This window comes from Salmo salar, chromosome 19 (genome assembly GCF_965601325.2).
Source record: "Salmo salar chromosome 19, fSalSal1, whole genome shotgun sequence".
Lineage (NCBI taxonomy): Eukaryota > Metazoa > Chordata > Actinopteri > Salmoniformes > Salmonidae > Salmo > Salmo salar.
Genome location: NC_138309.1, coordinates 13274403 through 13299962, shown reverse-complemented (window position 1 = coordinate 13299962; position 25560 = coordinate 13274403). Strand labels below are relative to the sequence as shown.

The 25560-nt window shown below is 42.0% G+C and overlaps 1 protein-coding gene across 1 annotated transcript; it reads left to right on the top strand.

Annotated features, from left to right (window-relative positions):
* Positions 1-932: 932 nt before the first annotated feature.
* On the top strand, positions 933-25230 carry sh3glb1a (SH3-domain GRB2-like endophilin B1a). Its single transcript, XM_014157307.3, has 9 exons — positions 933-1201; positions 3872-4013; positions 11148-11276; positions 14290-14423; positions 14796-14888; positions 22058-22147; positions 22483-22583; positions 22748-22976; positions 23218-25230. The coding sequence occupies exons 1-9, from the start codon at positions 1139-1141 to the stop codon at positions 23323-23325; spliced, it is 1089 nt and encodes a 362-aa protein (XP_014012782.1). The 5' UTR covers positions 933-1138; the 3' UTR covers positions 23326-25230.
* The last annotated feature ends 330 nt before the right edge of the window (positions 25231-25560 follow it).

Sequence of the window (25560 nt, the reverse complement as noted above, 5' to 3'; positions counted from 1 at the left end):
AAACAGATCACACGCTGCATTGCATGGCCAACGTGTCATTTTCCCCTGATAAACAAAACCTGGCTCACTCTCTGCTTCACAGTGCAGGAGATTTGGGCTCCCGAGTGGCGCAGCGGTCTAAGGCACTGCATCTCAGTGCTAGATGCGTCACTACAGACCCTGGTTCGATCCCAGGCTTTATCACAACTGGTTGTGATTGGGAGTCCCATAGGGCGGCGCACAATTGGAACAGTGTCATTTAGGGGAGGGTTTGGCCGGCGTAGGCCGTCATTGTAAGTAAGAATTTGTTCTTAACTGACTTGCCTAATTAAAGACAAATTGTAGACTACCTACAGTAAGTGTCACTATGACCACGGCAATGTGGTTGAAGTAGTGAGCCGGTGCCGACCAAGCGGCATGGCCCCCTAAGTGTTTAGTAATGGAGTAGCCTACCATCCAGCAGCTGTAAAATATGAACTAGTAAACAAACCACTGGCACGTTTTATGTTTCACTTCAAGCGTTACTCATGACAGCACCAGAGAAATAATCTCTGACTGCTCAAATTAGTATGGCTAATGCATGTCTCTGACTGTATATGAAAAAGTATGAAAATGTATGCTGGATAAGAGCGTCTTCTAAATGACTAAAATGTAAACGTATACCCCATACATTGAACAGTATCTCCACACCATCAAGACCCTCATAACATTATTAAGAAGTAAAATCAGTGCAAAAGCTTAGCCCTGAACACATAGGGCTGGTTTCCAAGAGCAAGAATAAGACTCGTCCTGGACTAAAAATAACTTTCAATGGAGATGTTCCAATTAAGCATGTTTTTTAGGTTCAAGTTTAATATGGCCCACAGAAGAGTGAAGGCAACAGCTGAAATCTGAGACAAATCTGCCCCCTAGTGGTGACAAAAGGTTTTTAATCAACTCTGACTACACTGCCAGCCCCGCCTACTCTATCTACGAATGCCACACATCGACAGTCGGAAAACTCCCTAAAACGAAACAGTCAACACTTAGCTGCTTCTTGTCCAAATCTAACCACGGGAAACGTAGCTAGCAAGGAAAATATTAATTTGTTTACCATTCCTCTGTATGGATAAGTAATTTGCCAGTTTTTTTTAGCACAAAGTGTAATCTACAATTAAACATGGATTTCAACGTCAAAAGGTTAGCAGCAGACGCCGGTACTTTATTCAGTCGTGCGGTTCAAGTAAGTTTACACATTTGTTGTTATTTTTTGAATTCAGATATTTTGCGGTCTTCACATTGTCGCTAGCTAGCTAACAATGTTGAGAGCTAGGCATCAACTTTGGAAACTCCGCTGCTGTTTCAGGCCTGCGACTGCTGGCGATATGCTATTGCTAGGCTAGTTAACTAGTTTGGAATTTGTCATATTTGGCTAAAGATGTGTGTGTAATGTTAATGTCATTACTTCTACATGACTTACTTTATTTGATGCACTTTAACAGCCAACTAACAAATACATGTTTTGTTTGACCAAAAGTTTAGAATAGTAAATTTAGCACATCCGCTCTAGCTTGTAACGGGAGTAAATTAGGCAGTGATTGGGTCAACTCTGGTCCAGGGCGTTACGTGCGGCTTGAGCCCTGCATCTTTCCATGTATCCCTCCTCCCTATGTGGTGGTTTCCGGTTTTGTAAAGTGTACTTAGTCACCGACCAAAGTAAAGGTGTTTCTGGAGTGTGGACGTGTTTTTCTCTGAATGCGCTGTCCATACTCTGTTCCATGTGCATGCCTCGTAGTATAGATCAGACGCGTGCGCAGGAAAACAAAGTGAAAGCGTTACTCTTTTTTTAATATATTTTTATATATAGGTTTTTATATATATTTTTGAGAAACGACAGTTTCCACGAAGAGAGAAGCTTATCCCTCTAGCAACATTTTTACTTTGGTGACTAACGGACGTATATTGAAGCCAGTCACTAAACAAAATCGGGGGTTTTCGATGTTGGTTTCGATTATCTTTTCAACATTAAATGCACTATGCATTATGTGGGATGGCTGCTTTAGCAACCCAGAATAAAACTATTAATAAAATGCCCATGATGGTAGTGACTGCCCATTACTGCTTATCACTTATTAACTTTACTACAATAAAATATTTCAGTTGTCCATTACATTTCTTTTATTTGATGACTTTACTGTTTAATTCCAAGTCATCTTTAATAGAGCCCCACAGTGGAGGTGTCATAATACCCCTAAAACCTAGCGGTCAAACAGGGAAATGGTTCCAATCATTTTTCCTACATACATTTTTCCCGTAGGGAATTTTAGAAACAATTAAAATATGGGCTGTGTTTCATGTAGGCTTACCCTGGCATAACATTTTGATAGCCATGTAAATCTGACAAGTTGACTTATAATTAAGCAATAAGTCCAGCCGTATATGGCCAATATACCACAAACCCCAGAGGTGCCTTATTGCTATTATAAAGTGGTTACCAACCTAAGTAGAGCATTAAAAATACATGTTTTGTCTTACCCATGGTATACCACGGCTGTCAGCCAATCAGCATTCAGAGCTGGAATCACCCAGTTTATAACTAGGAATAAACGGACAGAAACAGTAGCAGCAGCATACAGTGCATTCGGAAAGTATTCAGACCCTTCACTTTTCCACATTTTGTTACATTGCAGCCTTATACTAAAATGGTTTCAATTGTTTTTTTTTCACTCATCAATCTACACACAATACCCCATAATGTCAAAGCAAAAACAGATTTTTAGAAATACAAAAAATGAAAGCACATTTACGTAAGTATTCAGACCCTTTACTCAGTACTTTGTTGACGCACTTTTGGCAGCGATTACAGCCTCAAGTCTTCTTTGGTATGACGCTACAAGCTTGGCACACCTGTATTTGGGGAGTTTCTCCCATTCTTCTCTGCAGATTATTTCAAGCTCTGTCAGGTTGGATGGGGAGTGTTGCTGCACAGCTATTTCCAGGTCTCTCCAGATATGTTCGATCGTTTCAAGTCGGGGCTCTGCTGCCACCACCTTGCTTCACCGTAGGGATGGTGCCAGGTTCTTCCAGACGTGACGCTTGGCATTCGGGCCAAAGAGTTCAATCTTGGTTTCATCAGACCAGAGAATCTTGTTTCTCATGGTCTGGGAGTCCTTTAGGTGCCTTTTGGCAAACTCCAAGCGAGCTGAGGAGTGGCATCTGTCTGGCCACTCTACCATAAAGGCCTGATTGGTGAAGTGCTACAGAGATGGTTATTTCATCTCCACAGAGGAGCTCTGTCAGATTGACCATCGGGTTCTTGGTCACCTTCCTGACTAAGGCCCTACTCCCCCGATTGCTCAGTTTGGGCAGGCGGCCAGCTCTAGGAAGAGTAGGTGGTTCCAAACTTCTTCCATTTAAGAATGATGGAGGCCACTGTGTTCTTGGGGACCTTCAATGCTGCAGAAGGTACCCTTCCCCCGATCTGTGCCTTGACACAATCCTGTCTCGGACAATTCCTTCGACCTCATGACTTGGTTTTTGCTCTGACATGGCCTGTCAACATGCAAAGGGTCAATCCAGATAAAGTTACCCAAATAGCTACCGGGACTAACTAACTATTTAGCAGTCTTATGGCTTGGGGGTAGAAGCTGGTCAGGGTCCTGTTGGTTCCAGACTTGGTTCATCAGTACCGCAAGAAGGCTTCAGCTGCACGTAATGTCCTGGATCAGAGCTATGATTGGGTTAGCTAGTCAGGCAAGCTAAGCCAACTTGGAAGAGGTAAATAGACAGTGCCAAGTACTTATGTCAAATAAAAGCTTCACTTTCATTGAGCTACAGGTAGCCTAGTTTGACAACCATCTGACTTTTGTCAGTTTGTAGCCACTAGAGATTCACCCTTTCATTTCATCTTCAGTTTACAGAGGAAAAACTTGGGCAAGCTGAGAAGACTGAGTTGGATGCTCACCTGGAGAACCTTCTGTGCAGAGCAGAATGCACCAAGCAAAACACGGAGAGAATCATGAAGCAGACAGAGGTTCTACTACAACCAAACCCAAGTAAGACTGCACTCACTGATGTCAAATCAAATTCTATTTGTCACATGCGCCGAATACAACAGGTGCAGACTTTGTCGTGAAGTGCTTACTTAAGAACCCTTTCCCAACAATGCTAAGTTAAAAAGTAAGAAAGAAAAAAAGATATTAACACACTAAAATTACAATAACGAGGCTATATACAAGGAGTACCGGTACCGCGTCAATGTGCAGGGTTACGAGGTAATGCGGCAGGTAGCCTAGTGGTTCGAGCGTTTGGCCTGTAACCGAAAGGTTGTTGGATCAAATCCCGAGCTGACAAGGTATAAATCTGTCATTCTGCCCCTGAACAAGGCAGTTAACCTCTCTGGGCTAGGCGGGACGAATTCGTCCCACCTACGCAACAGCCAGTGTAATCCAGTGGCGTGATTTTCAAATACCTTAAAAATCCTATTACTTCAATTTCTCAAACATATGACTATTTTACAGCTATTTAAAGACGACTCTCGTTAATCTAACCACACTGTCCGATTTCAAAAAGGCTTTACAACGAAAGCAAAACATTAGATTATGTCAGCAGAGTACCCAGCCAGAAATAATCAGACACCCATTTTTCAAGCTAGCATATAATGTCACAAAAACCCAGAAGACAGCTAAATGCAGCACTAACCTTTGATGATCTTCATCAGATGACAACCCTAGGACATTGTTATACAATACATGCATGTTTTGTTCAATCAAGTTCATATTTATATAAAAAAAAACAGCTTTTTACATTAGCATGTGACGTTCAGAACTAGCATACCCCCCGCAAACTTCCGGGGAATTTACTAAATTACTCACAGTAAAAGAATTATAGATACAGAACTCCTCTATGCACTCTGTCCGATTTTAAAATAGCTTTTTGGTGAAAGCACATTTTGCAATATTCTAAGTACATAGCCCAGCCATCACGGGCTAGCTATTTAGACACCCGGCAAGTTTAGCCTTCACCAAAATCAGATTTACTATAACAAAAATGTTATTACCTTTGTTGTCTTTGTCAAAATGCACTCCCAGGACTTCTACTTCAATAACAAATGTTGGTTTGGTCCCAAATAATCCATCGTTATATCCAAATAGCGGCGTTTTGTTCGTGCGTTCCAGAAACTATCCGAAATGGTAAATCAGGGTCGCGCGCATGGCGCAATTCGTGACAAAAAAAATCTAAATATTCCATTACCGTACTTCGAAGCATGTCAACCGCTGTTTAAAATCAATTTTTATGCAATTTATCTCGTAAAAAAGCGATAATATTCCGACCGGGAATCTCCTTTTCGGTAAACAGAGGAAAAAACACAAAGACGGGGGCGGCCAGTGCACGCGCCTAAGCCCACAGTCCCTTGAGAAAGGCCACTTGAGAAAGGCGATAATGTGTTTCAGCCTGGGGCTGGAATGACGACATTCAGGTTTTTCCCGGGCTCTGAGAGCCTATTGGAGCCGTGGGAAGTGTCACGTTACCGCAGAGATCCTAAGTTTTTGAAAGAGATGTCAAAGAAAGACAACGAATGGTCAGACAGGCCACTTCCTGTAAAGGAATCTCTCAGGTTTTGACCTGCCATTTGAGTTCTGTTATACTCACAGACACCATTCAAACAGTTTTAGAAACTTTGGAGTGTTTTCTATCCAAAGCCAATAATTATATGCATATTCTAGTTACTGGGCGGGAGTAGTAACCAGATTAAATCGGGTACGTTTTTTATCCAGCCGTGTCAATACTGCCCCCTACCCTCAACAGGTTAACACACTGTTCCCCGGTAGGCCGTCATTGTAAATCAGAATTTGTTCTTAACTGACTTGTCAAGTTAAATAAAGGTTCAAATAAAAAAATTGAGGTAATATGTGGGTAGGGGTGAAAGTGACTAGGCAATCAGGATCGATAATTAACAGAGTAGCAGCAGTGTGTCTGTGTGTGTTGGAGTGTCATTGTAGTATGTGCGTGGGTAGAGTCCAGTGAGTGCGTATAGAGCAAGTGCAAGAATGTCAGTGCAAAAATAACAAAAAAAGGTGGGTGAATGAAAATAGTCGAGGTAGCCTTTTGAGCAGCACCAAGACAGTCATGAAGAGGGCACGGCAATACCTTTTCCCCATCAGGAGACTGAAAAGATTTGGCCCAGATCCTCAAAGTTTTACAGCGGCACCATTGAGAGCATCCTTACTAGAGGTCGACCGATTATGATTTTTCAACACCGATACCGATTATTGGGGGAGCAAAAAAGGTCGGTACCGATTAATCGGCCGTTTAAAAATATATATATATATATATATATTATTTTTTTTGTTGTAATAATGACAATTACAACAATACTGAATGAACACTTATTTTAACTTAATATAATACATCAATAAAATCAATTTAGCCTCAAATAAATAATTAAACATGTTCAATTTGGTTTAAATAATGCAAAAACAAAGTGTTGGAGAAGAAAGTAAAAGTGCCATGTAAAAAAGCTAACGTTTAAGTTCCTTGCTCAGAACATGAGAACATATGAAAGCTGGTGGTTCCTTTTAACATGAGTCTTCAATATTCCCAGGTAAGATGTTTTAGGTTGTAGATATTATAGGAATTATAGGACTATTTCTCTCTATACGATTTGTATTTCATATACCTTTGACTATTGGATGTTCTTATAGTCACTTTAGTCTTGCCAGTGTAACAGTATAGCTTCCGTCCCTCTCCTCGCTCCTACCTGGGCTCAAACCAGGAACACATCGACAACAGCCACCCTCGAAGCAGCGTTACCCACGTAGAGGAAGGGGAAACAACTACTCCAAGTCTCAGAGCGAGTGACGTTTGAAACGCTATTAGCGCGCACCCGGCTAACTAGCTAGCCATTTCACATCGGTTACACCAGCCTAATCTCGGGAGTTGACAGGCTTGAAGTCATAAACAGCGCAATGCTTGAAGCATTGCGAAGAGCTGCTGGCAAAACGCACAAAAGTGCTATTTTGAATGAATGCTTACGAGTGTGCTGCTGCCTACCACCGCTCAGTCAGACTGCTCTATCAAATCATAGACTTAATTATAACATAATAACACACAGAAATACGAGCCTTAGGTCATTAATATGGTCGAAACCGGAAACTATCATCTCAAACATAACGTTATTCCTGTTACTTTGCACAATCTTCAATGTTATGTCATAATTACGTAAAATTCTGGCAAATTAGTTCACAACGAGCCAGGTGACCCAAACTGTTGCATATACACTGAGTCTACGTGCAATGAACGCAAAATGACACAATTTCACCTGGTCAATATTGCCTGCTAACCTGGATTTCTTTTAGCTAAATATGCAGGTTTAAAAATATATACTTGTGTATTGATTTTAAGAAAGGCATTGATGTTTATGGTTGGAGCAACGTGTACCTAAGCGATTATATTCAACGCAGGACAGGCTAGATAAACTAGTAATATCATCAACCATGTGTAGTTAACTAGTGATTATGATTGATTGTTTTTTATAAGATAAGTTTAATGCTAGCTAGCAACTTACCTTAGCTTCTTACTGCATTCGCGTAACCTCATGGAGTGCAATGTAAAGCAGGTGGTTAGAGCGTTGGACTAGTTAACCGTAAGGTTGCAAGATTGAATCCCTGAGCTGACAGGGTAAAAATCTGTCGTTCTGCCCCTGAACAAGGCAGTTAACCCCACCGTTCCTAGGCCGTCATTGAAAATAAGAATGTGTTCTTAACTGACTTGCCTAGTTAAATAAAGGTCCCCCAAAAATTTTTTTATAAATAAATCGGCCAAATCGGCGTCCAAAAATACAGTTTCCGATTGTTATGAAAACTTGAAATCGGCCCTAGTTAATCGGCCATTCCGATTAATCGGTCGACCTCTAATCTTTACCGGCTGCATCATCACCTGGTATGGCAACTGCTTGGCATCTGACATTAAGGAGCTACAGAGGGTAGTGCGTATGGCCCGGTACATCACTGGGGCCGAGCTTCTTGCCGTCCTATATACTAGGCGGTGTAAGAGGAAGACTCCAGTCACCCAAGTCATAGACTGTTCTGACCAAAAGGCTCCTTAACAGCTTCTACCCCTAAGCCATAAGACTGCTGAACAATTAATCAAATGGCCATCCGGACTATTTACAATGACCCCCTCCCATTTACTCTGCTGCGAGTCGCTGTTTATTATCTATGCATAGTCGCTTTACTCCGACTAATCTGTAAACCCGCACATTGACTCGGTACCCTGTATATAGCCTCGTTATTTTATTGTTACTTTTTATAACATTTTCTTTAGTTTATTTAGTAACTTAGCTATATTTGTTGGTTAAGAGTTCGTAAGTAATAATTTCACGGTAAGGTCTGTTGTATTCGGTGCATGTGACAAATAAAATTTGATTTGAACCGGTTTTATTTAACCTCTTACATCTAGATGTTCCGCTAGCGGAACGCTTCGCCAATATCCAATGATGGGGCGTGGCGCGAATTACAAATTACCCATTTTTCAAGATAGCATATAATGTCACAAAAACCAAAACCACAGCTAAATGCAGCACTAACCTTTGATGATCTTCATCAGATGACACTCGTAGGACATTATGTTATACAATACATGCATGTTTTGTTCAATCAAGTTCATATTTATATCAAAAACCAGCTTTTTACATTAGCATGTGATGTTCAGAACTAGCATACCCACCGAAAACTTCCGGTGAATTTACTAAATTACTCACGATAAACGTTCACAAAAAACATAAATTATTTTAAGAATTATAGATACAGAACTCCTTTATGCAATCGCGGTGTCCGATTTTAAAATAGCTTTTCGGTGAAAGCACATTTTGCAATATTCTGAGTAGATAGCCCGGCCATCACAGGCTAGCTATTTTGACACCCACCAAGTTTGGCACTCACCAAACTCAGATTTACTATAAGAAAAATTGGATTACCTTTGCTGTTCCTCGTCAGAATGCACTCCCAGGACTTCTACTTCAACAACAAATATTGTTTTGGTTCCAAATAATTCATAGTTATATCCAAATAACGGCGTTTTGTTCTTGCGTTCAAGACACTATCCGAAGGGTGACGCGCCGGCGCGTATCGTAACAAAAAAATTCAAAATATTCCATTACCGTACTTCGAAGCATGTCAAACGCTGTTTAAAATCAATTTTTATGCGATTTTTCTCGTAAAATAGCGATAATATTCCGACCGGGAGACATTGTTTTCGTTCAAAGACTGAAAGAAGAAAATGGTGTCTTCACGTGCACGCGCGCACCCGTGTCATTGTTCTCAGATCGACCACTTTCCAAATGCGCTACTGTTTTTCGGCCAGGGACTGCAGAGTCATCATTCTCCGTTCTGGCGCCTTCTGAGAGCCTATGGGAGCCTTAGAAAATGTCACGTTACAGCAGAGATCCTCTATTTTCCATAAAGAGGCTATAGAAGGCCAAGAAATGGTAAGAGAGGGCACTTCCTGTATGGAATCTTCTCAGGTTTTGGCCTGCCATATGAGTTCTGTTATACTCACAGACACCATTCAAACAGTTTTAGAAACTTTAGGGTGTTTTCTATCCAAATCAAACAATTATATGCATATTCTAGTTTCTGGGCAGGAGTAATAACCAGATTAAATCGGGTACGTTTTTTATCCGGCCGTGAAAATCCTGCCCCCTATCCTAAACAGGTAAAAAAATTGCACACAGGGATATAATCTATGCAAATGATATAATATACGGATCATTTAGCACTTCAATGTGCTGTTGAGTCTTCAGATGGCAATGAATGGTGTCACGTGATCAATGGCTTTGTCCGTTCATATACAGTCATTGATTCAGCCCCATTTAAAAAGTTATGAAGCATTACATGTGGATGTTGTCATGGTCCAGGAGGATGGTATGGTGTCTAATACTGTATGTTCTATTGCTGTGTGTTGTCTTGGCTTCAGTCAGCTGTAGAGTAGGTCTGGGAAACAGGCCTAGATGTTACACAAGTCTATTAGGTATGACTGTGCTATAGACACAGTGAGAGCCAGGGTATTCATGCATCTGTTGCTGTAGTTCAAATTCAACTCTTGAGGGATTTAACTGATGCACAGTTAGCCTACTCTGAATGTTAACAAAGAAGAAGAGATTAGACGGTGCTGCTGTTTTACTTTAACATTATTATTAGTCTTCGAATACTTAGACACGCTACTTTTTACCTACATGTTAGTAAAAATCTAGGCTAATGTATCCTTTATTCAGCCTTTGACAGATTCCCTTGAAACTGGTTGTAAGAATAATGGTTGGTTTTTGGGCCAAGTTCCCCCTCAGTAAATAAGCAGTAACTGGTTAGCAACTTTCCCTTCATAGTCAATTGGCTACATTTTATCCCGTTTTTGTGCCACAATTGGACGGTCCTAATCCTTTACATTCTAAGCCTAGGCTTCATAGGCAGCGTTTACACAGGCAGCCCAATTCTGATCTTTAAAAAAAATGTTTTACTAATTGGTATTTTAACCAATCAGATCTGAAAAAGATGGTCAAAAAGATCTGAATTGGCTGCCTGTGTAAATGCAGCCATATTGCCAATTCTTCAACGAACCACACCATGTGTACTTATGAGTATGGACTGTTAAACCACAGTTGGGTGTCTATGCAACTGTAAGCTCAGCTGTGGACCCTCTGAGTTTACACCATGGTGCTGCATAGCTCAGTCTGCTGCTAGGGCCACACACACACACACACACACACACACACACACACACACATCTTATCTCCAGGCACACTCACAACCAAAGCACACCTACTTCTGCTTGCTGTTAGGCATAGTTATTATGATTGTACTCAGCAGCTAGTCTTATAGTTTCTGGTTTAGTAGATAAAGCAGTTGGCTCCATCAAAGGTGGTTAGTTAGCCTAGTGCCAGAATTGACTTGTGTAGTCAGTGTACGGTCTTATGTAAGTCTGTGCTAGCTCAATTAGCCTACTATAAGGCTCTTTGAACCCCAGTAATGTTGTTGAAGATTTACTAGACTAGATCGTAGACTGGATTTGCCTGGATAGCCTGTGTGATATCCCTGTTATCTGGCTGTCGGGTCATGCAGCACAAGGTTGCTCCTTAGTCTTGTTTCCTCGTGACTCTCCTTTCTCTCTAATTGAGTTTATCGTACAATTTTCAGATGTCAGAATAGAGGAATTTCTGTACGAGAAACTGGAGAAGAAAGTCCCCACGCGGATGAACAACCACGAGTTGCTTGGCCAGTCCATGATCGAGTCGGGGACTGAGTTTGGCCCTGGAACGGCCTATGGTGAGTGAGTTGTACCTGGGGTGCATTAATAAGTGCAACGGAAAATCAAAACAGGCATTTCTTATTGGACAAATGCTGGTAGTCCCTCTTTTTTGTTGTTGCTCTGCTTGGTTCCAAATGAATACTACCCTTAGGCTGCGTTTCATTCCACAAGGAGTGAACAAAGGCCGATAGGAGGGAACACTGTCATATCACCCCCCCCCCCCCAATTAACTCAATGTCATCTATCAGAAATGGCACTGTTGACAACTGCTAATTCTTGTGTGTATGTACTGACATGTATGTGTAACTGGTAGATGTACACACACTATGATTCCTTCGTTTTATTGTTTATTTTTGTCTTTTTAAAAATAAATTATACAGTACCAGTCAAGAGTTTGGACACACCCTACTCATTCCAGGGTTTTTCTTTATTTTGACTATTTTCTACATTGTAGAATAATAGTGAAGACATCAAGACTATGAAATAACACATGGAATCATGTAGTAACCAAAAAATCATGTAGTAACCAGATTCTTCAAAGTAGCCACCCTTTGCACACTTTTGGCATTGTCTATGATAATGTATGTAAATTGTAAAGTATTTTTGTCTGTAATGTCTTTTTCGTTATGTGTCGGACGCCAGGAAGACTAGTATGTTAAGTGGGGGAGTAGCATAGATTGGAAGTACAGTTTTGCTACCTCTATAGTCAAACAATTTTGTATGAATTGGAAATTAGCTAGGTTGAATTTGAGTTACCTTTTTCACCATTATTTATCACACGTGCGCTGCAAACATATAACCTAATAGGCTACTTGCTCAGTGCGCAAACTCCATTACAGGTGCGCTACAGAAACACCACTAGCCAAACAACCTGGCTGGTGCACACACAAAAAAATATCTGATTTTTCCCAGACCTCAAATGGTCCCCTGACGTGGTTTAAGCATTGTTGTAGACTTGGAACATCCACATTTGGTGTTTTTCTATTAAGTGTTTTGAGAGTAAAACCTGATGAAACTAGGGGAAATCAGTCCTCCCCATTTAATTTGTCTGTCGTTTTTTTCCAATATTTTTCAATTCATTTTAAGTCTCTTTTCTGTTGCTGTAAATCGATCCAAATCAATGTAAAAACAAGGGCATGCTAATTTAAAAGATGGATAGTCGTTATTATCCTGGTTCTGTATGGAATGCAGGAACTTTATTGGACACAGGCCAGACCATTATAAATGATTTTACTGGTGCCACCAACTGGGGAAAAAATGGTGTAGAACCCTGTATAGGCTATGCCTTATCAACAATGCAGTTGCTAAAATAAAAAGGAATGAGCGTTTATGGATATTGATGCGCCTGTGACTGAATCAATTTTATTGGACATATTTAAAATCTGTATAGAGTTGCCTCATTCAGCTGAGCACAACATTCACATTGGCCAGGTGCCAAGGAATTCCTATGTTATACACTGCTCAAAAAAATAAAGGGAACACTTAAACAACACAATGTAACTCCAAGTCAATCACACTTCGGTGAAATCAAACTGTCCACTTAGGAAGCAACACTGATTGACAATACATTTCACATGCTGTTGTGCAAATGGAATAGACAACAGGTGGCAATTAGCAAGACACCCCCAATAAAGGAGTGGTTCTGCAGGTGGGGACCACAGACCACTTCTCAGTTCCTATGCTTCCTGGCTGATGTTTTGGTCACTTTTGAATGCTGGCGGTGCTTTCACTCTAGTGGTAGCATGAGACGGAGTCTACAACCCACACAAGTGGCTCAGGTAGTGCAGCTCATCCAGGATGGCACATCAATGCGAGCTGTGGCAAGAAGGTTTGCTGTGTCTGTCAGCGTAGTGTCCAGAGCATGGAGGCGCTACCAGGAGACATGGAGGAGGCCGTAGGAGGGCAACAACCCAGCAGCAGGATCGCTACCTCTGCCTTTGTGCAAGGAGGAGCAGGAGGAGCACTGCTAGAGCCCTGCAAAATGACCTCCAGCAGGCCACAAATGTGCATGTGTCTGCTGAAACGGTCAGAAACAGACTCCATGAGGGTGGTATGAGGGCCCGACATCCACAGGTGGGGGTTGTGCTTACAGCCCAACACCGTGCAGGACGTTTGGCATTTGCCAGAGAACACCAAGATTGGCAAATTCGCCACTGGCACCCTGTGCTCTTCACAGATGAAAGCAGGTTCACACTGAGCACATGTGACAGAGTCTGGAGACGCCGTGGAGAACGTTCTGCTGCCTGCAACATCCTCCAGCATGACCGGTTTGGCGGTGGGTCAGTCATGGTGTGGGGTGGCATTTCTTTGGGGGGCCGCACAGCCCTCCATGTGCTCGCCAGAGGTAGCCTGACTGCCATTAGGTACCGAGATGAGATCCTCAGACCCTTTGTGAGACCATATGCTGGTGCGGTTGGCCCTGGGTTCCTCCTAATGCAAGACAATGCTAGACCTCATGTGGCTGGAGTGTGTCAGCAGTTCCTGCAAGAGGAAGGCATTGATGCTATGGACTGGCCCGCCCGTTCCCCAGACCTGAATCCAATTGAGCACATCTGGGACATCATGTCTCGCTCCATCCACCAACGCCACGTTGCACCACAGACTGTCCAGGAGTTGGCGGATGCTTTAGTCCAGGTCTGGGAGGAGATCCCTCAGGAGACCATCCACCACCACATCAGGAGCATGCCCAGGCATTGTAGGGAGGTCATACAGGCACGTGGAGGCCACACACACTACTGAGCCTCATTTTGACTTGTTTTAAGGACATTACATCAAAGTTGGATCAGCCTGTAGTGTGGTTTTCCACTTTAATTTTGAGTGTGACTCCAAATCCAGACCTCCATGGGTTGATAAATTGGATTTCCATTGATTATTTTTGTGTGATTTTGTTGTCAGCACATTCATCCATGTAAAGAAAAGTATTTAATAAGATTATTTCTTTCATTCAGATCTAGGATGTGTTGTTTAAGTGTTCCCTTTATTTTCTTTAGCACTATATTATCATTTAAAAAAAAAATCCTGTCCCTACAGGAAACGCACTTATTAAATGTGGCGAGACGGAGAAGCAGATTGGAGGAGCAGAGAGAGAGTTCATCCAGAGCTCAGCCATCAACTTCCTCACGCCATTCAGGAACTTTCTAGAAGGAGACTTCAAAACCATCCTGGTGAGTGTCAACGGGATGATCCATTCAGCGTCCCAAATGTCACCCTATTCCTTATGTAATGCAGCATTACTTTTGACCAGTCCCCATTCATTACCCTGAGGGTCATGACCTTTTGGATTGAAACTAGGTGGTTGGAAGTAATTGAATCTAAAAGAGTGAAGGTCACTTTTCTCTGCCAGTGCCCACCACGTGAAAGCTAATTGCCCTAATAGATGTAATAGTCAGTCCAGTCATATTTGTGGCATGACGTTATCTTGCTCTTTCTCTGCAGTCCCTCGTACAGTACACTCTAGTTTCATTGTCATTACTCTATGTAATGACGATGCAGCTGATTTGATAGTAATCTGTCATTGTTTGTTGTGTTGTGTGCAGAAAGAACGGAAGCTTTTGCAGGTGAAGCGTTTGGATCTGGACGCGGCAAAAACCAGGCTAAAGAAAGCCAGAGTTCCTGATGCTAGAGCAGTGGTGAGTGGGCTGTTTTACTGTTCCTTTAGTTTCAAAACGCATGCGCACGCACGTCTGAAATGGATGGTAATATAGGACCGTGTTCATTTGTAGATAACTAAATTACTAAGAAGAACAACAAAACACCTTGTCGAGGGAGACGTTGTCGGACGGGTGAAAGTTATCTGGGCGTAGTCTGTTAAGTCTCCAGACACAAGTCACTAGACTGACCTACAACTCTGTGGCCTTGGTTACACAACATTGGCTGAACCATTCCCCCTCCCTGACCAACACACTGTCACATGGCTCGTTATGAGAAGGGCCAGTTCCTCTTTTCAATTTCTCTGGAGCTCCTCTCTCTTCCACAATCCTGTTTTCCTGTAGCACTCCTCCTCCTTACTCCCATTCTACTCTGTCCTTTCCTCTGTGCACGTCTTCTCTTTCTGGCTACAGGTTCAGTCTCCTGCACGTCACATGGGTGGCTGAAGGTTGGTTGTCTTTTCATTCATGTGAATGCATGGCCTGTGTCATTGAAAACTATAGTGGAATAGTTTCTAGGCTAATGCTAACTAGCCTCTACCCGACCAGGTACGTGCATACTCTAATTCAGGGATCATCAACTAGATTCAGCCACGGCCCCATTTATTTTGTTGAGCGGATGGTCAGGGGGCCGGAACATAATTACAAACAATTTGTAGACTGCAAATTAACCGCATGAATCCCGAACAAATATATTAGATTAAAACAATCGTTTCAAACGTTGCTTACATTTTCTATACGATCACATATCTCTTATGCGTGGGAATACTTTTGGAACCCTGCTCTAGTAATTTACTTACAGCACTTAACCTATTATACAAGAGAACTGGATGTCACATACTGTACTACAGAGCAGCTTGAAACAGGCCTATTCCACTAACGTATCTAGGGTCAAAGGTCGATGTAAAGTGGTGTTCCCTCATCAGATGGCGACTGTCGGTCTGCCATATCTTGTGGTCCACCCGTCAATATCTAGCTAGCACTAGACCTTAGCTGTGGCCTGGGTTCCCCTGCAAGCCTCGTTGTTACCAGTCCGACTGATATGATCGGATGTGTCATCATGACTGACTGACTGACCATGTCCTTCAGAGGATTGAGCTGTTGACTGTTACAACAGGCACAGCAAATTACCAAACCATGAAGGGGGACATTGTGAAACAAGTAGCAGTGATGGATAAAAAAAAAACATATCCTCGTGATCCGTAGGGCGTTCTGGGATTCAAACACCAGCAAAGTGGTCAGTCACCCCGCCAATGTTTTGGTAAAAAGATGAGGGATGGAGAAATGTAACCAATGTTATACCAATCCCAGATTGGCTTTAATGTAACCAGCGAACCTAAAGTTACATTTAGCTTAGCGGTGTATCTTTGTACTGTACTGTAGGAGGCCCCAGTCAACTTGTTGGCACAGCCGTCTGCCGTTTCCCTAAAGGATGTCGACAACAGCAAGAGAAGGCCGCTTGGCGTTTTGTTGAGAAACTGTGTCATGTGGTTGTAGTGCAGCTTGTGTATCAGTCTGTGGATCTGTGAATACTAGTCAACCGACATGCACTATTGTGTGTTGTAGTCAGACTGTTGTACTATAAACACACACACAATATCAGGATAGGAGGCTGTGTTGTGTTGGCTGTTGACAGTCTAGGGATGGTTGGCTGTGGTGTCACAGCAGCTGTAGCTCTAATATAATGACTCTGTCACTGTTTCACACCGCACTAACGAACAGATGTGGCCATAGGAAGTGACCGAGGTGAGTGGAATGTTCAGCAGCCATGTTGGAACTGAGGACCGGAACACCTCCTGCTGGCGTCATGGTTAGCAGCTGTTTGTGTGTCTCTTGCCGTCTCTCTTATCTCCCATCCTCTCTTTCCGTATCTCTCTCTACTCTGGTCTTTCACGCTCTACTCTGGTCTTTCTCGCTCTGTCTGTCTGTCTCTCGCTCTGTCTGTCTCTCTCGCCCATCTCTCTCCGTATCTCTCGCTCTACTCTCGGTCTCCTTCTCTCTGCCATCTCGCGCTCTCTCTCTGGAATAATAGTGTAAAGCTGGAAGGAACAGAGGGGTCCAACACCATTGTCAATGTCACAGTGGCCATCAGTCAATGTTTATGGGTATTTTCCTCTGCATGCAACTACTAGAGTCAAATGAGTCAGAAGAATATGGCATTGTCCTCACTCTGCCTGATAACTCCTGTTCCTGAACCACAGAGTTACCACACAGCCTAATGAAAAACAAAGGTTGTCCTGATTTCACTTGGTTGAAACAAATGCCCTGAACTTCCTTTTGTGGTCTTCACAAATGGGTTCATTATGCACAATAAGTTTCTCCGAAACATACCTACAGTTGAAGTTTACATACAGTTAGGTTGGAGTTAGGGCTGGGCGATATGGACCAAAAGTCAAATCCCGATATATTTAGGCTGAATATCGATATAAGATATATATCCCGATATTTTTTCCGCAAAGTGAGAGCAAATGTTCAGTCAAAGTCAAAGCCAGATATGACGTCTCAAGTAGTTTTATTGAAACCGGCTATTTCAGTGAACAGTTGAAAAATCAAATGAATAAATAATAAACAGGGCTCTTCACCTGGTTCAGATTAAATGCTCAGCTGTTCAAATAACAATAACATGTAAACATAAACACTGTAGAACAACAGGAGTACCTTTTTTGAAATCAAAGCTCCATAAGGTGCACATTTAAATAAAATATCTTAAACAAAAATAGCCTATAAAATAAAATAGGCCTATCTTTTTCTGAAATAAATATATATATTTATGAGAAAAGTCAACTTTTTTTTAGTTTGACAACTTTAAATGGCTTATTAAAATCAAATTACAGATTTCTTCTCCTTTCTAACAAATCCCCAGATGCAAATAACGAACATTACAAAATAATAAAATATGACAAACCCTAGTAAGGGCAGCAATTATATATAAATAAAGAACAAAAAAGTGCTCAGTTTGAGAAAATGTTTTTTAAACATCAGCCTGAGATTACCATTTGCTTTTTGTTAACTCAATTTCTTATCTGAACAGCCTCAGTCTGTTTCTTGTGCAACTTGTTATCAACTCAAACATTTTCCCCCTCTATTTTTACTTTGATAAACAGTAATGCTGTCTTGAGGTAGACATTGGGCACACTGCGGGAAAATGAAGTTTGCAGTGAGCTTTGTTTCGGGGCTGGAGCTTTTTCGGGTTGTCGACGGCTTGCGGCTGGGGCTTCTGCAGCGCGCAGTTTCACACACTCTTCGTATTGCAGTTTGTGCCACTGTTTTAGGTGGTGAAAAAGATTTGTAGTGCTTCCACCCCTGGCTGTAACTTTTTTTATGGCATTGCCTACATATAACGTGATTTTGTTGCTCATCTGATACTTTGAATCCGAACCATCTCCAAATTACTGAGCCAATGCTTTTTCTTTTACTAACCAATTCCTCCTCAAAACGCTCCGCAGACGCTGTTGCTTCCTCCATGTTTGTTGAAGTGTCTGTTCCTGCCCCTCCGCCCTCTGTGCATGAGAGGGGCGGGGCGCGGGGAGCAGCGCACAGAGCTCCGGGTCTGCAGCTTGCTTGGAGCAAGGATCAAAGCGCAAATTTGAACTATATCGATATATGCGAAATGGTCTAATTTCATATCACATTTAAAATATATCGATATTTTTTATATCGATATCGCCCAGCCCTAGTTGGAGTTATTAAAACTCGTTTTTCAACCACTCCACAAATGTCTTGTTAACAAACTATAGTTTTGGCAAGTCAGTTGTGTCATGCACAAAGTAGATGTCCTAAGTAATTTTTCCAACAATTGTTTACGGACAGATTATTTCACTGTCACAATTCCAGTGGGTCAGAAGTTTACAAACACTAAGTTGACTGTGCCTTTAAACAGCTTGGAAAAAGACAGATAATGATGTCATGGCTTTAGAAGCTTCTGATAGGCTAATTGACATAATTTGAGTCAATTGGAAGTGTACCTATGGATGTATTTCAAGCCATACCTTCAAACTCAGTGCCTCTTTGTTTGACATCATGGGAAAATCAAAAGAAATCAGCCAAAACCTATCTGGTTCATCCTTGGGAGCAATTTCCAAACGCTTGAAGGTACCACGTTCATCTGTACCAACAATAGTACGTAAGTGTAAACACCATGGGACCACACAGCCGTCATACCGCTCAGGAAGGAGATGCGTTCTGTCTCCTAGAGATGAACGCACTTTGGTGCAAAAAGTGCAAATCAATTCCAGAACAACAGCAAAGGACCTTGTGAAGAGGCTGGAGGAAACAGGTACAAAAGTATCTACATCCACAGCAAAACCGCCATAAAAAAGCCAGACTACGGTTTGCATCTGTACATGGGGACAAATATCATACTTTTTGGAGAAATGTCCTCTGGTCTGATGAAACAACAATAGAACTGTTTGGCCATAATGACCATTATGTTTGGAGGAAAAAGGGGGAGGCTTGCAAGCCGAAGAACACCATCCCAACCGTGAAGCACAGGGGTGCTTTCCTGCAGGAGGGACTGGTGCACTTCACAAAATAGATGGCATCATGAGGCAGGAAAACTGTGGATATATTGAAGCAACATCTCAAGACATCAGTCAGGAAGTTAAAGCTTGGTCGCAAATTGGTCTTCCAAATGGACAATGACCCCAAGCATACTTCCAAAGTTGTGGCAAAATGGCTTAAGGACAACAAAGTCAAGGTATTGGAGTGGCCATCACAAATCCCCGACCTCAATCCTATAGAACATTTGTGTGCAGAACTGAAAGAGTGTGTGAGCAAGGAGGCCTAAAAACCTGACTCAGTTACACCAGCTCTGTCAGGAGGAATGGGTCAAAATTCACCCAACATATTGTGGGAAGCTTGTGGAAGGCTACCCAAAACGTTTGACCCAAGTTAAACAATTTAAAGGCAATGCTTCCAAATACTAATTGAGTGTATGTAAACTTCTGACCCACTAGGAATGTGATGAGAGAAATTAAAGCTGAAATAAATCATTCGCTACTATTATTCTGACATTTCACATTCTTAAAATAAAGTGGTGATCCTAACTGACCTAAGACAGGGATTTTTTACTTGGATTGATTGTCAGGAATTGTGAAAAACTGAGTTTAAATGTATTTGGCTAAGGTGTATGTTAACTTCCGACTTCAACTGTATATTAATAAAGCTGGTTTACCATATTTTCATCCCTGAAAAGTGTGTTGTGTTTCTGTTAGAGGTCGACCGATTATGATTTTAACGCCGATACCGATTATTGGAGGGCCAAACCGGTGCCGATTAATCGTCCGATTAATTTTTTCCCCCTTGCTTTTTGTAATAATGACAATTACAACAATACTGAATGAACACTTATTAACTTAATATAATACATCAAAATCAATAGCCTCAAATAAATAATGAAACATTCAATTTGGTTTAAATAATGCAAAAACAAAGTGTTGGATTAGAAAGTAAAAGTGCAATATGTGCCATGTAAGAAAGCTAATGTTTAAGTGCCTTGCTCAGAACATGGGAACATATGAAAGCTGGTGGTTCCTTTTAACATGAGTCTTCAATATTCCCAGGTAAGAAGTTTTAGGTTGTAGTTATTATAGGACTATTTCTCTCAATACGATTTGTATTTCATATACCTTTGACTATTGGATGTTCTTATAAGCACTTTAGTATTGCCAGTGTAACAGTATAGATTCCGTCCCTCTCCTCGCTCCTACCTGGCCTCAAACCAGGAACACATCGACAACAGCCACCCTCGAAGCAGCGTTACCCATGCAGAGGAAGGGAAACAACTACTCCAAGTCTCAGAGCGAGTGACGTTTGAAACGCTATTAGCGTGCACCCGGCTAACTAGCTAGCCATTTCACATCGGTTACACCAGCCTAATCTTGGGAGTTGATAGGCTTGAAGGGGTGGGTATAATTTGTGGAAAGTTCCAACAGGAATCTGTTCCTAAAAACGTAAAGTAAAAGGTTGCCAACCAACAACGCATACAAACCTAGCTAACTAGCTGCCGAATAGGCATCAACTCACCATGTAGCTTATTCTTAATGTTTGTCCATAGGCAACCACAGTGAGGACAGACATTTTTCGGAATAAACGTGATGAGTGAAAAACGCAATGAAATGGACCACTCCCTACCCGGTATCTTATTCTGCCGCTATACAACTTTGTATGCGTTGTTTTTTTGGAAACCTTGTTATTTACGAAGTTTTTGGAATAGATTCCTGTTGGAACGTTCCACAAATTATACACACCCAGGTTGAAGTCATAAACAGCGCAATGCTTGAAGCACAGTGAAGGGTTGTTTGAATGAATGCTTACGAGCCTGCTGCTGTCTACCACCGCTCAGTCAGACTGCTCTATCAAATCATAGACTTAATTATAATATAATAAACACACAGAAATACGAGCCTTAGGTCATTAATATGGTCGAATCCGGAAACTATCATCTCGAAAACAAACGTTTTTTTTCTTTCAGTGACATACGGAACCGTTCCGTATTTTATCTAACGGGTGGCTAAGTCTAAATATTCCTGTTAGGCATTGATGTTTATGGTTAGGTACATTGGTGCAACAACAGTACTTTTTTCGCAAATGCGCTTGTTAAATCAACACCCGTTTGTCGAAGTAGGCTGTGATTCAATGAAAATTAACAGGCACCACATCGATTATATGCAACACAGGACACGTTAGATAAACTAGTAATATCATCAACCATGTGTAGTTAACTAGTGATTATGTTAAGATTGATAGTTTTTTTATAAGTCTAATGCTAGCTAGCAACTTACCTTTGCTTCTTGCTGCCCTCGCGTAACAGGTAGTCAGCCTGTTAATCCTTGTGGAGTGCAATGTAAGGCAGGTGGTTAGAGCGTTGGACTGGTAACCGAAGGTTGCAAAAATGAATCCCCCCTGAACAAGGCAGTTAACCCCCGTTTCTAGGCCGTCATTGTAAATAAGAATGTGTTCTTAATCTGACTTGCCTAGTTAAATAAAGGTGTAAAAAAGTTATTTTTTTTAAAGTCGGCAAATCGGTGGCCAAAAATACCGATTGTTATAAACTTGAAATCGGCCCTAATTAATCGGTCATTCCGATTTAAATCGGTCGACCTCAAGTTTCTGTGCGTCTGTGATGACTGTGTTGTGTGTGTGTCTCCCAGGCAGAGCAGGACCTAAGGATGACCCAGAGTGAGTTTGATCGACAGGCTGAGATCACCAGGCTGCTCCTGGAGGGGGTCAGCAGCACCCATGTACGTACCTTGACCTCTGACCCCACGACTCGCATGACCTCAATCAACGTTTGTCTGAAAGGGCCCCCTATTGCCTTTTTTTTAATAGTGCACTACTTTTGACCAGATCCTAGCGGAATAGGGTGCCCTGCCTGTCCCTGCCCACAACCCTCCATGACGCCAGCATGACCTAGACTCTGTCTAACCCAAAGGGTCAATTACTGTACCAGCGTGCATCTTTGGTTTAATTCATAAATACCTGTTTGTAGAGGAGTTTTCCTGTTGGTAGACATGCCTCTCTTTCTCCACTTATCTCTGCCACCCCCTCCCCAATCCCTGTACTCTCTTTACAATAGGCACACCACCTCCGCTGTCTGACTGACTTTGTGGAGGCCCAGACGACATACTATGCCCAGTCTTACCAGTACATGGTTGACCTCCAGAAGCAACTGGGGAGGTATGTTTACCTACTCTGACAAATCACCTCCATCTAAGTGTGTGTGGTTTATTCTACTACAGTTTTGTTGGCGCAGCATAACATCCATTTGTAAAGTGTGACGATCTGTTCTTAAATGTAGTTAGCCTTTCTTTTTACCAGTGGTGGTCCTCTTCTCTCCCCAGCTTCCCATCTACGTTCTCCTCCAACAACAACCAGTCGTCTAGTAGTTCCGGTGGGGCCAGTATCTCAATACCCACCATCCCCTTGTCTGCCTCAATGCTCAGCCCCTCTCCCGGCCGGGGCTTGTCAGGCTTCAGTGAGCTCCGGATCTCCAGCGGCAGCCGTAAAGCCCGCGTTCTCTATGACTACGATGCTGCTGGCAGCAGTGAACTCTCCCTGCTTGCTGATGAGGTAACATGGGACTGGGGTTGAGCACTTCTCAAAAGCTTTAATGGGCTCTGGTTTTGGGCATGCCTTTCCGTCTCTCTGGTTTTTCTTGCTCGCTCTTTGCCTTTTAGCTTTCTCCTTCTTTCCTTCCCACCTTCTCATCTTTTTCTTTCTCTTTCCCTCTTGTTTGTTCCGACTGCAACATCTGAGGTTCTTGCTGATTGCATGACTGAGAAGGGGCGTGTTATGTCTTGTTTACTTCCAGGTCATCATGGTGAGCAGTGTCCCAGGCATGGACTCTGATTGGCTGTTGGGCGAGCGGGGTACCCAGAAGGGTAAAGTGCCCATCACCTATCTGGAGCTGTTGAACTGATCAGAGCGGAGGGATGCCTGTATGTGGGAGAGACTCCAGACTGCGGGGCCCGTATTCATAAGGCATCTCAGAGTAGGTCCTAGGATCAGTTTTAGATTATAACTATATGGACAGGCGGGATCTGATTACCTGATCCTAGTTCAGCAGTCATACTCTGAGACGCTTTGTTAATACAGGCACCAGGATCCAGAGGAAAGCAACAAGCAAGCCCAGTGTAGTAGAGCAAGGTTTCCCTATTTATACTGTCTACCACGGGATATGGTCTGCTCCATGCTAATTCTGTCAATTCATCAGGAGAATTGTAAGTCAATGAAAAACGGTGACAATGACATTGTGAATTGAAATTCGTCAAAGGAATTGGATGGATTGAATTGGAACTGACCCTATCCCTGCCGTGCCATGTATGCAACTATGTTTATACAAGCTGCTTCGATGCCTGTTTTTCGCTCAATGCAATCTTAATTCAATATGTGCCAGACTTTCTCCACAACCTTCCATTTGTACAACCAAACCTTTTGTTTAAAATACAATTCAGATGTTGGTCTTAGTGCTTTTTGATGTGACTTTTTTTCTTCTACTCACTGCCAATTATAGTCGTTTTTAATATGGTTGAAATGCTAGGCATGTCTTTTTTTTGTATTTTCAACAAGACAAAAAAGCACTTTAATTTGCATAGGACGACTTAAAAATAAACTGATCTTAACATTAAGTATTATTTTGTATATCATAATCAGGGGCGGCAGGTGGTTAGAGCGTTGGGCCAGTAACCGAAAGGTTGCTAGATCGAATCCCCGAGCTGACAAGATAAACATCTGTTGTTCTGCCCCTGAACAAGGCAGTTAACCCACTGTTCCTAGGCCGTCATTGTAAATAAGAATTTGTTCTTCACTGACTTGCCTAGTTAAATAAAGGTTAAATAAATATTAGCTACTGGTTGCCTTTTGACAATTGCACAGTGCCTTTTGTGGAACCTTAACCATGACAATGGTCCAGGAAAATTCCATTAGATTCGAATGCAGTTAGAATGGGTAAGGTCTTACTGTAAGTTGCATTAAGGATTGTCTGGCACGGCTAGGAGAGGCATGTGCCTCACATTCTCAATCTGACAGAGGTATCTGGAGAGCTGTATCTCTGATGTAAGGGTGGGTTAAACATTACAGTTAACCCTGTTAAGACCCTGTTATATATATGTATGCCATAACTGTAGCTACCCAGTAAAGTATTTGTTAATAAGAAACCATTTCAAAACAACCCTCTTTCTTAATATTGACCCCTAATCTATATATTATTTACGTTGTCTGAGAGTTAGGGACCAACATTTTCACCTTCGGCAACATTATTTTAGGAAAGCACATTTTGACTTTAGGTAAGCCTTTTTATTTCATTCATTCAGTAGCAGCAACTCTCAAGCAGCTTCAGGTATTTTCTTACTGCTTCTGATTTGATTATACAATATGGTTAACTAGTCAGTTTTAATATGGGCTGTCCTCGGTGCTCTGCGGTGTGTGGCTAGACTTTGTTTACTTTGATGGGCAACAGTGCCTTAATGGAAAGCAAGAGGTGGTCTTCATTTTTTCAGTACTAACATGTAGTGTGTAACCAACCAGACCCCCAGCACACACACCAGTGGAGGCTGAGGGGAGAACGACTCTTAATAATGGCCGGAAGGGAGCAAATGGAATGGCATCATACACATAGAAACCATGTGTTTGATACTATTCCAGATATTACCACAAACCCGTCCTCCCCAATTAAGGTGCCACCAACCCCAAACACACACTAGTTCATTGGGGGGGGGGGGGGTTAAATTATATAATGGCTTATTGCTGCTCATTTTTTAAAACTGTAATCATAGAATTGTAAAGAATATATGCAGTTTGGTATTAAAGTAATAACGTATTGCTTGACCGTCTCTTGTTTTTCTTCATATTAACATGCAGCATGTCACATTAAGTCATTTATTCCTTTTTGTAACCACTAGAGGACAGGCTTGTGACTGCTCTGAGGACCAAGAGTCAATCTCAATTGTGCTCCTCATGTCCTCTCCTTGCCTCTTCAAAACGCACTGGAGAAGGTTAGAGGTTCCTCCCTCAGGCCTTCTCCGATGCGCTTGGAGAAGGAAGCGAGGAGATGGGACACGGAGTCAAGGAAATTCAAATGAGACCCATTACAAAACTGTCAAGAACTTGTTCTCTGTGGATATTCATTAGCATTCTGCACAACATATTACAAAGC

Bases quoted from the DNA above. Each gene is read 5' to 3' on its own strand.
- sh3glb1a (XM_014157307.3), top strand. From the start codon at position 1,139: ATGGATTTCAACGTCAAAAGGTTAGCAGCAGACGCCGGTACTTTATTC. The intron at 1,202-3,871 runs GTAAGTTTACAC...TTTCATCTTCAG, and splicing joins TATTCAGTCGTGCGGTTCAA to TTTACAGAGGAAAAACTTGG. The intron at 22,584-22,747 runs GTATGTTTACCT...TTCTCTCCCCAG, and splicing joins CTCCAGAAGCAACTGGGGAG to CTTCCCATCTACGTTCTCCT.